The sequence below is a fragment of the Agrilus planipennis genome, unplaced genomic scaffold, assembly GCF_000699045.2.
Source record: "Agrilus planipennis isolate EAB-ADULT unplaced genomic scaffold, Apla_2.0 scaffold362, whole genome shotgun sequence".
Lineage (NCBI taxonomy): Eukaryota > Metazoa > Arthropoda > Insecta > Coleoptera > Buprestidae > Agrilus > Agrilus planipennis.
In genome coordinates, this window is record NW_020442407.1 from 95,673 (window position 1) to 110,584 (window position 14,912).

General features: G+C 29.9%; 1 protein-coding gene across 4 annotated transcripts in view; it reads left to right on the forward strand.

Moving 5' to 3' along the window:
• Window positions 1-14,912, forward strand: part of LOC108743133 (myosin-4) — a 41,520-nt gene that overhangs the window by 21,808 nt on the left and 4,800 nt on the right. For all 4 annotated transcript variants that reach the window (XM_025980150.1, XM_018478589.1, XM_025980151.1 and 1 more), the window contains 4 exons: window positions 11,089-11,469; window positions 11,587-11,703; window positions 11,768-11,935; window positions 11,990-14,893. In XM_025980150.1, the coding sequence (XP_025835935.1) occupies window positions 11,089-11,469; window positions 11,587-11,703; window positions 11,768-11,935; window positions 11,990-14,893 (3,570 nt within the window). The remainder of the gene's footprint in view (window positions 1-11,088; window positions 11,470-11,586; window positions 11,704-11,767; window positions 11,936-11,989; window positions 14,894-14,912) is intronic.

Consider the following 14,912-nt stretch of genomic DNA (forward strand, 5'->3'; position numbering starts at 1 on the left):
AATGAACAACACCGTAAAATAAATTTATATCAACATGCCACTGCAGTAAACACCATATTAGCACAAATCACATGATGAATATGCAAAGAAGCCTGACTTCGGCATCTACAACACAGAAAGAAAAAAGAAAAATTGTCAGTCCATATCCAGCAACGGAGATGAAAGGACCTCTGAAGAAGCTCCCCACTTGTGCTAGCGAATCTTAAATGTCAGGAATAATATGGTATTAAGTCATAATAATAGCGGTAGATAGATTTCGTAACTGGAAGCAACATATTTTGTCAGTTGTTAAAAATGCAGATACATCATATTTTTATTTTCTAAGTTGATGAAATTTTTAAACATTCAACAACAATTACAATTATGTATTATGCTTCATTCCATTCAATAGCAATGGTATTATTGGGAGGGATGGAGCGAGCATACAGTAATTCTATAAACAGTCTCATAAAACTTCAAAAAAGATTTTGAATACTACTGGTCTTGTTAAAGATAGTAGAATCATAAGTAGGTATCCAAAAGAATTATGCCTTTAACTTACTAATTTCACAATATGAAACAAGACACCAATTTTCGTGAAACTTTATGTATTTTATTTTAATGATAGTACTAACCAATGGACGATAACCAAGGTTAAGAGATGTGAGAATATAGATTGATTGTTTTTGATTGAGTTAACAGTTTCTAATGTTCCTTAGTTTGGTTATTTTTTATTTCAAAAAAAGTAGATTGAAAGGTCTTTTATTTATTAAAAAATAACTCGCTTACCAAGTATCTATATTTTTCATTCTTATATTTTTAACTATGCATCTTTAATATAGTAACAAATTGGCACATTTTACCGTACCTATTTTGAAATTGCATGCTAAAAATTGATTATGTTCTGCTTACAACTATTTTTGATCACATATTGAATGTTCACACTACATCTTAGCATTACGGCTACTTTCCCCTATAATAAATGTCCGGTATACAGAGTGCTCCGTATGTAGTGGATTATTTTTCAGCTACCTACTGGGATTTTCAAATCCTTAATTTAAGAATTTTGTCTTTTATTTCTCTTATTTTCTCTAGTTTTTTCATTATGGCGTGTAAGAAAAAGTTCGGCCGCCTGAGTGATCAAGTTTTTGTAAAATTGCATGATTAATAAATATTCTAATTAGTAGTTTTGCGAAAAAAAAAGCAAGCGCTTTTTAATACCAAATGAAGTATTTCTACTGAGTTGCATAATTCCTAATTAGCATATTTAAAGTAATTTAACTCGATTTCAGTATAAACTATTATGTTAAATCAAAAACAAGTGTGATCGATTATAGCGAAGAATAAAATAAAAACAACAACATCAGTAATTATTATATAATTTGAAATGATTCTCAAATTGTTTGCTGCTTATTCTGATTCGTACCGCGCATCTTTTCAGTGCCCGTGAATACTCATGACATTTCTTTTTAAGATATTGGTTTACTGTTTCCCTATTTAATCGCTCTTCAGTAATTTGTTTATTGGAATTACTGTGTCCTTATAGGATTCCAGCAACAGTTTAAAAAGTTAATGAGTAGTAGGAGATTAATAAAGGATATTAAGGGACCTGCCTATGTGTCTATTGTGCAGGAAGTCAATTTTTCTAAAGAATTTAAAGATTAAAATAACTCGAAAATCGTGAGACTTTTTATTGACATTATATTCAATTTTCTGTTTGACATTAAGGAACCCCATACTCAGTTGAAAAATTATCCACCACTTATAAAACACCCTGTGTTTAAGTTATTCTTATTATCTCTAATTAAATAATCTAATAGAAAAACAGTTCTGTACTTTCAAGAAGCAAATTAAAAGAATACTTTTTAGGAAATGATATTTTGATGATTGATTGATTAAAACACATCTTTTTTTGTGTTAATGCTATTATTCGTCAAAATGTGTAGAAAATTAGTATTATTTCTAAAACATGCAATTTTATTTTCGGAAACTATCCTAATGTGATGTGTGTAGTTGCAGTAAATTTTTGTTCAAAACTGCTATCTACATTAAAAGTACCTGGTATATGTTCGTTGTCGAGAATAACACAAGTTCCTTTAAGTAAATTAACTGGGAATTTACAAGTGATGTTTGTTAAAATTTTATTTCTAGCCATGGAAACTTATTTGTGTGTATTCTGTAGTCAAAATATTGTTAGCATAATTTATTACGTCGTTCGTTTTAGCCAAGTCAGTATGACTATTTAATCCATCAAAAGTATCATAGAAATCAAAAACTGAGAACTCAATATAGGTTGGTTTATTAAATTCATGTAACTGCCTTAGGAAGTTTTAACTTTAAAAGGTTCCTCATAGAAATAGTCAGAAAAATATTACACCACTATCTATTAAAATTTTGCAATCATGTTCATTTGAATAAGTATATGGTAATCTAGGAGTTTTTACAAAAGCATTGGTAATTTCTTTCATAATTTTGTCTGCCAAAGCATGCGTATTAAAATTTTCCTATTCTGTTTCATTCTCTTCCGCAGTATATTAGTCTGTATAGGTAAAAATGTCAGGTTCATAGGTATCGTTATCAAAGGGTTGTACAGGTAGTTAAACATTTTCGTATTCGTTATAAACGTACGGATCTCGTTCTACATTGGTTAATTCTTCGACTAAGAAATTTGCTAGTTTTAGAAATTATAGAAATTATTAGATTATTAGTAACGGAAATTGTCTGGGTATTTATTAAGAAGTTTAATGGTTAGCCAAGAGTTATCTTTTCGTAGGAATAAAATTTTGTCGATGTGGAAAATGACTTGTATATGGTTGTTGTTTTTGTATAGGAGTGTGGTGTGGGTGTGACTTCTTTGAATGACCTACCATTTGCCAATATATCTCTAATTTCTTGTTGTCATTGTCTAATTCTGTACAAGTATTAAGGGCCTAAGATAAAGAAATCGGTCTTCTAATTTTTAAGTCAGAATAATAACGTTCACCTACAGATAATTTGAAAACACTACACTGAGGGCTTCCTCCTTATATGATTCATCAATGCATTTTGAATCGGGGTACCTCCAAAATTGCCTGCTGATTTTGTCAGAACGGCCTAAATTTTATCATAAAAATCTTCTGCAGATTCGCACATGACATTAATTGATTGAATAGTAATTCAGTGTTTTCAGGAGATTTGAACTTTGTAGTGATTCACGCATTTAGAGTTAACCAACCACTCGATCTTTCTACTAGATATGGAGATTCTTAACGTTAATTTTATAACCACTAGCGATTACTTGTATAATTACTTTTATTTTATTTATTCGTGGCACATCAACACCTGTTATAATCAATAGTTGAGAATTTTGAAAAAATCTATGCTGTGTTGCCGTCGTTTCTGCTTCCTAGTTCAGGTTTTGGCTTGCCGCCTTTTGAACCTATTTTACTTTTAAATTCTGCTTGAATTATCTGTTTAGTTTCGAGAACTACATTTTTGTTGCAAACAGCAATTCCTCTGGCTTAATATTCCATCTTAACGTTTTTGTCTTTTGGAACCTTAATCGTTCACTGCTACCATGAAATCTAATATTTTGTGGTAATTGCTGTTAAAATAAGACTTATGCAATGGAACTTGCCAAGAATGCTATATTATTACTATACTATATTACATTGCGAGTGGGCCACTTTAGGATTACACTATATATTAATAAAATGTTACTAGAATGTGCAAATAGTTATTCCACACTATGATAATGGTTTCAATTATTATTACCCAGTTTTACTACTTTTTCAAATATAAAGTGGATTTAATACAAAGCAAATATGTGCAACCATTTTTCATTATGTTAGTAATAGAGTGCCAGATAGCGACAGAAAAAAGAAACAATTTTTTACAGCCTGCCGATGATAAGGGACACATTTAAGCTGCAGACAGTGTATTAAATAACATGCATAACGTACTAATGCATGCACTTTTTTGATATGAACTTTGTAATGCAAAATAAATAAAACTTCAAAACTGTTTTCAATTTGCAAAAAAACAATAACTTTTAGCAATGTTTTCCAGTCTGCCATTTTTTCCTTGAAATATTTGATTATCAAGTAGACGAACTGTCAAATGGCAGATGATTTATAATAGATGGTCCAAGTGTTAATATTATATATAAAAAGTTTTAGTTTCTTCCCGACACAGACTCCTCACCATATTCAACAAATTTGTCAATTTTTTTCTGTATGCCAATGTTTCCCTGCATTATTTAGCGATTAAAGAGACCAAATATTGAATGGCAGATGATTTATGATGATTTAGTTTTATGTATAAAACAGATTTTTTTACACATCTCACCGTTCAAAACAAATGAAACATTTTTTTTAAGTCTGTTGTTTTCATTCAATATGTGATTACATATTAAGCACACAAGATATTGATTTTTAGAGGTACTAGTGTCAATATTTGTATTCAAAGTTGCTTTACAATACTTATCGTTGACAATTAACTTCTTGTTACATATTTTTAAAACAGTATGTTTTCAAGAAAAATATAATAAAAAAATACAAATTATTGAAAACATTAACTCCTTTTTTTTGAAAAAGCTCGCCACAAATGTATTTTATAAACCAATTCTCGAGAACAACTGTATTACCTTGCACTCTTGCGGTTATATACCCCCAATTTCGCACATAGCACTTTTTCACGTTTTTCCATACTTTTACCATACAAAGGTGATTAAATAAAAAATTGTATAAGAAAAGTATTTGTAACAAATCTATAGATGTTTATTTTATTTTGAAATACAAATTTGGACCATTATAAATCTACTGCTAATCAGTATTTGATCCATTTAATCACGAAATAATGGTGGGAAACAATGACAGACTAAAAAAAACATGATTCGTTTGTTGAATATAGAGGGTCAGTATTGCGACGAAAAAAAAATTATTAAGTATACATAATATTGACACGTGTACTATTCCAAATCGTCTGCCGTGTGATAGTTCTTCTATTTGATAGTCAAATATTGCGAGGAAAAAATGGCAAACTGAAAAACATTGTTAAAGATTATTGTTTTTTTTACAAGTTTAACCGCGTCTACTACATCTCAAACATTGCGAATTGGTATGCCAATAGTTTTAAATGTCATATTTGTTTTAGAAATTTACACTATTCAAAAGGCAGACTGTAAAAAATTGTTCCGAGTTATAGCAACAAAATTTGTTAATTCGTAATATGATATACTATATAAAAGGTGTCTCACGGTGACCACCCATTAAAATATTTCGGAAACTACTTCGATTTAAATTTTGGGCATGCTCTCAATTAAAAGTTCAAACAATCGTATTCATTTTTACAAATTCTTAAATGAAGTACGTGTACTCATATTTAATTCGTAATAAAAATTCACATTCAGGATCCAAAATTTAATGACTAAACTGTCAGTATGGGTATTGGAGTGACAACAATTAACTAATATAATTTGTTTTGAAATTCAGCTAAGAATTTTACAGCAATCTTTGCAAAAAAATAAACGATTTTAATTGCTTTTACAAAGAACAGTAAGTAATTTAAGAACTAAAGGAGATGGGTACAGGAAACTGTAGTAACATTCCAAAGACAATGAAATTCTCTGTAAGGATATGAAAATACATACAGGGTGTTCCATTTGAAAAAATGAACTTGTGATTGCTTGAATTTAGCCAAATTCTCCATTAAATATATACTACCCTTTATGCAATTAAACCACTTTGGAGGTATGGAAGGGAAGCTTGAAGATGCAACGATTATTCTTGAGAATAATGTTGTTCCAGCTTTCTTACTGTAAAATAAGCATGCTTTTTTGCTATCTACTGCTCTGTTACTTTTTTAAAAAAACGTTAATATCTAAAATCATAAGTAGAATTCAATACCCTCATAATATACAGGGTGTTCAATTTAAAATAACGAAGTTGAAGTCAACTTCAGGTATAACCGGAAGTTTTACATAGATGGCATTATTTCATTGAGGAGAGCATACCCAATAACGGTATTGGCCAATTTTTTAAAATTTAAATGGAAGAATTTTCCGAAATATTCTAATGGGTGGTCACCTTGAAACACCCTGTATACACAGACAAATTGTCTACCGTGTGAAATTTCTCAAATCATCTACTAACATTACTCTAATTTATTTTTGGCAAACTATTAAAAATTATTTCAAGTTACAAGATTTTTAAAAAAACTAATGTTACTATGGTAAAATCTTGCACTCGGGGAAACCGTCTGCCAATAAATTGTAGTATTGTAGAGTCCTGCTATGTATTGAAATGGATGGCATACTGTAAAAAGTGCTTTTGAGAAACTATTTTGTTAAGCAAACTAATGTTAATCTTTAAATATGCATTAATGCGTTATGCAGGTTATTTGAACATTTTTCCGTAGCTCGTGGCGGTAAATATGTACCTTATCATTACAGGGCTACAAAAAATTGGTTTTCTTTTCTGTCGCTATCTGAAACAGTCTATAACACTAATCCATATAGAATGTATTAAAAAAAAGCAACACACTTTAAGTAAGATTAGAACATAGCATTCATTTCTATTCATGTCCACAAAAGAGTATTAGTATCATATGAGATTTTTTACAAAAAAATTAATTGCTCTAAAGTGTATTAACTGACTGAAAAAGTTCTTGCCGCTAGGTACAGAACCCATATTAAGTTCACTCGTAAATAACCAAATATCGTATTCGTAAGAAAGTTTCCAAAGTAGCGTAAAATTAAACATCTCCATCACTGTTATGTTCGTATAAAACCTCTAGATTTGAACTGACATTCTGGAAGCACGTTTTCCGTTTCTGATGTTATGCAGAATAATTTTAGGTAAGATATGTAAATAACCTACAGGTGTAAGCATCATTCAAATTATTGTGCATGCAAGGTTGTGAAAGTCCCTTTTGGAGAGATAAATTAGTAATAAGAGACGATGCAGATTGGTGCGTTGATATAGTCATATCTTTCCGCTCACTTCGTTTATCCTAAATTATTAAAATAAGTATTGTAATGTTCGTGGGTTTAACAAATTAACTTTTAAGACTCACAACGACAAAAAGTATTTATTTACACTAATTATTATTGAACTTAAAAACACTATTAAATTATTACTAAACTTAGGTAATTATTCTATTTATTTACACTACTGTTACTATTCACTGTTCTATTTATTTAACTTCTATCACTGTCAATTTATTTCTTGATTCACTTCTGCAACGGTCAATTTATTTCTACTCTCTTGGCGATCGTCTCTTCCATTATATACTCTCTTGTGTCCTTTCTGGAACTTTCTCGAGCCGTCCGGAAAAGCTTCGTTTTCTTTAAACTGTTTAATTGCTTTCCCGGAACGCAGGTTCGACACACACGTTTACAGATACGGCGCACATGAAGAAAGGCGCCCGGGGCTAGTCGGCGAATCGATAAGCCGCTCACACACACGTATGCCCGATCGCACACAAACACGCTCGTGCTTGCTACAGTATAAATTTACCTGTTGAATATCTTAAAATATATTTATAGCACGCTTCGTCCTTCCAACGTCTAACCGTAATGGTATAGAATTTAAACTTGTTGTAAATCGTTAACAAATGGTAAAATATGCTTCTTAGTGTTAAATAGAATTATATGGTTAAATGCTCCCCTACCAGGCGGGCGACTTCAGATCGATTCTCGATCGTCAAAATACAAATTTTAATTTATGTTAGATAAAATGAGTTGATCGAATTTCCTAGTATTTATAAAAATTTTAATATTCACATGCACTATCTACGTACCTATAGTTAAATGTTTGTCAAGCAACTGTCTGCTTAAAAAAATCTATGCTTTCATGAATTTATTCTCTGTCCGTGCTTAAACTTCATGAAACTAAAGACACATTTATGTACAAAATCCTAAACTTAATAGTCTTGATCTTTCATGTAGAGTTTAGACACTGGTTTTGTTTATTTTCTCTTTTCCGTTTTAATAATTTTCCTATGTTCTATTAGGTGTCGGCGATCTCATTGATACCAGTTAAGAAAGTTAGCATTGTTAGTTCCAGTTGAATTCTCTTGTTTATTATCTATTGTACAATTAAATTATTCTTTGTGCTTTTACCATCTCTCAATTCGTCAATTATAACAAGCAAGTACATTTAAACTATCTAGTGGTCTAGTATCATTCATGGCCAATTTACTGTCTGGATTTGTAATAGTGTGATCATATAATTTTTACGAAGCTTATATTATGGCACGTTGTGTACTTCCTAGGTCGTTGGATGTATGTATGAATGTATCACTAGACATTTTAAAGTATATTCATAAATTCTTTCATTAGATTTGTTTCTAAAGATACATCAGACATACGTACTATTCGTATTCCTACAATTTTTTTATCTTAAGTCTTGGTATTTTAATAAATGTTTCACACTGTTTTTGCTAATGTTATTTCTAATTAGATAGTCTTTTAGCACATTTCATAACGATAATTCCTTTTTTTATTTGTACGATAATCTCTGTACTAATGACTTTGTCCGTATCTTCAAATGTGTATGTATTTCTATAAGTGCTTTTGGGTATTATAGTAATATCTACTATATTGGTTTGTTTGGTTGTTTTACCTTTAATTCCAATTGCAATAAAACCTTTTTGTCTTTTATTATTTGAGCTATGTCAACTAGCAGTCTGTTTTATCTTTCAAATCTTCATTTAGTTGCCTTTGCATGTATTCCACTTGTTTTTGTTTCACCTTCAAATGTTATCACAGATTTAATTGCATTTTTTTTTACATAATAATGAAAGATTCAGCTATTTGCTAAGCCCTTTTGTGTTCTTCTAGCTTTAAGATTTTTTTAATACCCATAATAAGTGCCGGTATTTACCCAATATATTTTCGTTAGCATTTCAGTTTATCATGATTATTGCCTACTACCAATACGTTACTTAAAAGTATAATATTTTTTCATTTATTAAAAGCACTCAAATGCTAAGCTTCTTCATATTTACCATGTTATTTCTAGTATATTAGGAGGTGTTTTTTGTCCACCATCATGTAGGTACTGCATTTAATAAATCTTTGCATTTCGTACACTCCTGAAAATGTCTTAATATAGCGAAATCTCTTAAATTGTGAAACTGATGCAGTTTTTCTAATTAAGTAATTCAAATTTTTTTTTTTAAAATCTGAAGGCGTGATTTAATTCAACAGTGCAGTATGCACCGGAATTTCTTTCATGAAGTTTATTAAACATACGTTATCGCTGATGTCAATTTTTTATGAAATTCTGAAATACAGGGTGATTTGTCTGTAAAAACAGTTTAAATTTCAGAATCTTAAGATTATATTTTTATGCTCTGACCTTATAAGGTTGTATTGTTTAATTTTAAAACTCACGTTTGGAACCGTCATCAATGTCTTTACTTTAAATGCGATGGTAATCAGCTTTGGTCATCATAAATAGGCTACTGTAAATTGAATTTATCAATAAATTAATAAAAAAATGATTATTTAAAGAAATTAGATTGTTTTTGCTGTATAAGTTCATGGATAGTAATTTATTAAAATTACCAGACTTGAATCGCAGATTCGCTTTTATTAGATTAGGTAATCTGGAAGGGCATTCTACATTTCTATCTCATAAAAGCAGTGGTTCAATCAGTAATTTATTAAAACTGTCTATGGCGGGCTAATGAGTTCTAATAAGATTAAAATCGTCATCCACGTCTAGTAGTTTTGGTAAGTTTCTGACTGGGAACTTAAATGTAAAACACATTAAATTTTTATTTTCATTCATTCATTAATATTTTACTTATATATATGTACGTGAGAGTAGATGAATGGAATAATTCTATAAGTAAAACTATTATGTATATGTTAACCTAACTTTGGTTTTTTATTTGGTTTTGGTAATACGAGAAGATGATTAAATAGTAGTGCTTAAATCACTAACAGCCTGTTCCTGCCGTTAAATTTAAATTTATTATGCACACAAACACAGTAAATTTAAAAAGTACTAGTCGTATTGATTTAATATCAATTTAGTCAATTTTTTTTAGTGAAATAATCAATTTTTTATATCGATCTGAAACATTGAATTGATTGAGTGACGCTCTCGCGCCGCTAATCAATCAAGCCATGTAGTTGTTACTCCTATGTCTATACTTCTTGTTCATATTATAAAAAAATCTAATTACGATTAGATTAATCTATAATCGATTCTGTTTTATTGAAGATCGATTTTTTCAAAATAATTTGGCATTCCTAATTAGTACATAGATATTAACTGATATTAATCATCAAAAATTCTTGAAGAACATTAAATAAACGTTTGTTTTATATATGAGCTGAAGTTAGAAAAAGCAATATATTTGCTCCAAAGTTCTTAAAAAAAATTACTAGATATGTACAAAAACGATAACAATAATAAAAAAAAATAAGTACCATTAGCGAGATTGCTTTTAATTAATAAATAAAATTTCATAAAATGCCTTGTGTTTGGGTTTTGTTCATCCGTTAATTTTATAACGGAAGCAAAAATTAAAGTACTTACCTGTAAGTGACAATTAGTAAAGAAAATCGTAATAGTGGAGAGTTATTTTGGGAATAAGTTATTTTCGTCCTTCCTATGCATACCCATTTACTTACTTTCATTCATTCGATTCCGTATCCGATGAGAATTGGGCATATAACAGAAACTGATATTAAAGAACTTTTAATGCTTTTTATTTCATTCATACGTATACGATTATGATATAATATTGTTTTCTCACTTACCTATTATGTGTGATGTAAACAGATAACTCAATATGTAAGTAAATTTAAATAAGCATGCATGTTCTGAGTGAGCATAATATACGTATAATATGTGTATTTATATTATATATATTCGATTTATAATCATTTGAAATTCGCAGTTTATATAAATTATACTGAAATAATTTTCCGTGATTTAACAATTTGCGGTTATCGTTGCTATAAAAATGTGATGTGATTTATTTTGAAAAAATCTCTACAGTACCTTCGTTTAAACCAAGAACCTTTAATTAGGCTTTCAAGAAAACGTTACTTTTCTAAAAAAATATATATTCGTCCTGAGATGTATAATCGTAGATACTTTTTGTATGAAGGTGGAACATTTGGAGCACCAAATGCGCGAAATGTCGAAATTGGTGGAAGACAATGAATCACGTACAAAAGAAATAGAATTAGAAAAAGAAGAAGCAATTGATAAGATTTGTGTTTTGCGTGACATTATTCGCGATCTTGAGGTTCAAATTGAAGCAAAAACAGCAACAGAGAAAGAGTTGAAACAATTGGTCGATCAATTACAGCAGATTATCGAACAACAGAATAAATCAAATGAAGATTTACATCAACAATTGAACTCTATGCAAAATGTTGAGCACATTCAAGAACATGTCGAAAAGCTTGAAAATGAAATGCAAAATTTGAGACTTAATGCGGAGCTCATTGGGAAGGAGGGTTTGTTGCACCAAATAAAAACAGAGGTACGTACCCATTACATTACTGATATTTTAAACAATGCTGATAGCTGAATTTGCATTAATATTTTTGGTAGTCTATTATTTTTAAAGGAGAAAATTTGAAGTTGGGTTGATTTTTAGTTAACCGATCTTGAGGTGAATTTAGAGAAGCGCACCTGCGATTTAGAAGCATTGCACGCAGCAGTTTCAGGTACTAATTGTAGTTCACCGTCAGAAGATATGTCCGTAAGGGACCAGGTATGTTTACGCTGTTAAGAATTTGGTAAAGTTATAAACAATTTAAATAAAAACTATCCTTTAGATTCGACCCCGTGCACCATCATTAACGCTTGAAGAATGTCACATTCCTTTACAGCAGTTAGCAAGACTAAAGGAAAAACTTCTGGTTCATTCTAGAGCTGAAGATGCAGCAATGAAAAAGATAAGAGATTTGGAAATGCAATTAGATCATATTAAACACGAATTGGAGGTACTTACGCTATTATAATTGGCTTTTAAGTAAATAAAATTATAAATGTTGTAGGAATCCCAAAATGAAAAAGATATTCTTCAGGATCAAGTTTCTCAACAGCTTATTCTCATATCGAATTTACAAATGCGCCTAGACGAGCAACGCTTGAGAACTGAACAAGTCCAAAAGCAGAATAATACATCATTGGAAGTACACATATATGATCTTGAGAATGAGATACAAACATTAAAAGAAATTATTCAAAATCGGGATAAAACCATAAAGCATCTTACTACCAGTATTGAACAGACGAAACAAAGATTGGAAGACAGAGAAAAAGAACTCTTAGCAAAAACGGAAGACATAGCATACGTGGAACAACAGAAACAAATAGAAAAATTACAAGAAGAAAATGAGCACCTAAAAGTAAAACTAAATTGTGATAATAAAAATGCTCAAATACTCCCAAGTCTTGTTGATAATATAATAGCAGATAAAAATAAGGATATCGACATGTTAAGATCAAAATTGAATGATACGCAGAGAGAATTAGAATCTTTTTTATCTCTTAATCTCGATAAAGAGCAGCTGAAATCGCTGAGTAGTATAAAGTCTTCTGAACAGGCAGTTAGTGATCTACTTTCCCTTACTAATAATAAAGAACTGGAACAAGTACGTAAAGCTGAACAATTAATTGCAAATATTACTACTGAAAATTTACCTAAGCCTATATTTAAGCGCAATAACAATGAAACAGTAATTTACATGAGCCATGAAGAGTCTAAACCTAAAATTTCAGAATTCGATGTGAATATTTCAGAAATCGAACACATTGGTCGTGTCAATGTTGATTATACAAATGAAGATATGTCTTTAATTATGCAGTCCCATTCTACTCAACTCTCGCATATACCTGAAAAGAAGCGTGTTCATTTTAGTAATACTGAGGATTATCCAGAAGTAGATCAATTAAAAAAAGAAATTTCTGTACGGGACGAAATAATAAAGGACTTCACAGAACGTCTTAAAATATTGAGTAATCTGGAAATCAATCTAGAAGATTTGCAAGTAAAACTTGAAGTAACTGAAAATTTGTTGAAACAAACAACAAGTAATTTTGAACTTGAGACTGAACGATTTTCGGAAATAGAAAAAGATCTTCGTTCTAAATTACATCAGAACGATAAGGAGTTAATGGAAAAGAACAAAGAACTCATCTTAATATCAGAGGACTCTAAAAGAAAAGATGAAATGTATTTGAGTTTAGCCGAAGAAAAACGCAATCTAGAAAAAAAACTAGATGAAATTCAAAACCAAATTAAACATTGCACAACCTTGAACGAAATGATAGAGAAACAGAAAAAGCATATAGCTAGTTTAGAGGCCAAACTAGCCCAGATGCAAGATTTAGTGGTTAACTTGGAAGATGAAGTAGTAAATACTCAAAAAGCAAAAGACAAATTGAACGAAGAACTTACAGCTAAAGCTCATGAAGTTGAAAACAAAACTGAAGAATTAAAAACAACTAAAGCAGAGCTTATTTGCACAAAAGAGCTAAATGAAAAACAAGGTAAAGAAGTAACTAATAAAGAAAAGGAAATATACTCTCTCATGGAAGATTTAAAAGAATTCAAATACAAAGTTGAAGCCAAAGAAAATCAAATACTAGAAATCCAAAAAAAATATCTTGAACAGCAAAAATCGTTAAATATAGCAGAAGAAAAATTAAAAGAACTACAATCGTTATTAAATAACCGTGAAACTGAGATAGGCAGCTTAAATAAAGAAATTAACCGTTTTCACGAACAAAACGAAATTCTTGGAAATAAAGAAGTATTCCCTGATCATATAAAAGACTTTCAAACCTTGAAATTAAGCAGGGAGATTGCTGAAAAGGATCTAAAAATTGTTAAGTATAGTTCCGAAATTGACGACTTAAAATATGAAATTAATAACTTACAACACTTATTACAAGACAAAGAAAAGGTAATTACTCAAATAAGCGAAGACAGTAAAAGTTTGCATGTGAATTTAGAAACAATCCAAAATAAAATGCGAGAAGGTGGTAACGTGTTTGATTTAAAAAAGCGACTACATGAAGAACAACAGTTAAATGCAGTTTTGACGGAACAATTAAATTTGTTAAAAATCCAAAGTAAAAATTCTGAAAGAGAGGATATGGTTGTTTCTATAGAAGAGATAACTGGTCAAGTTCAAAAGCAGCTTAACTATTCTGCCTTACTCGATTCAAATATAATAAGTGCTTTAAGCAACGATGACAGACAGTCTCATTTAAATGATGCAGACTACTTCAAAGATTCGCTGATTCTTCAAAAGGAAATTAATAAAAGACTACAACTTGAAAAAGAACAACTACAAGAGAAATTATCTGCATTAGAAGAAAATTATCAACTTAAAAAAGATTATGTTGATAAATTGGAGTTTCTTTTTGAAAAAGAAAAACGAGAATTTAATTGCATGCAGCTGGAAAATGCTGGAATTCTAGAACAGATGCGTTTACAATTGGAAACTGCATTAAAAAATGAAATGGAATTTGAAGAGTTGCTTCAAAAAGAGAGAATAAGCCATAAAGAAACTGAAAATCAATTAGCTATATTGAAAGTCAGATTGACAAATTCTAACATAAGTGATAATTCAAAAACAGAGTATAAATCGTTACCTTCTGCTCAATTTCCTGAATTAATTATGCTTCGGAATTCATTGGAATCTTTAGAAAAAGAAAACCAAATGCTAAAAGTTGATTTAAAAGCAGCCAAAAAAGAACGTAGTGAAACTATTACAAATTTAAAATATTTAAAGGAAATGTTACAATTTAAAAATAACGAAATAGAAAAACTTGAACAAAAAATATTTGAGATAAAAAGAAATCACGATCAACTTGAAAAAGAATATATTCAAACTAAGGCAAATCTCAATCAAAGAAGCACCGAAATTGAAAATAGTAGGATTCTAATAGTAATGCTATAATTATTTA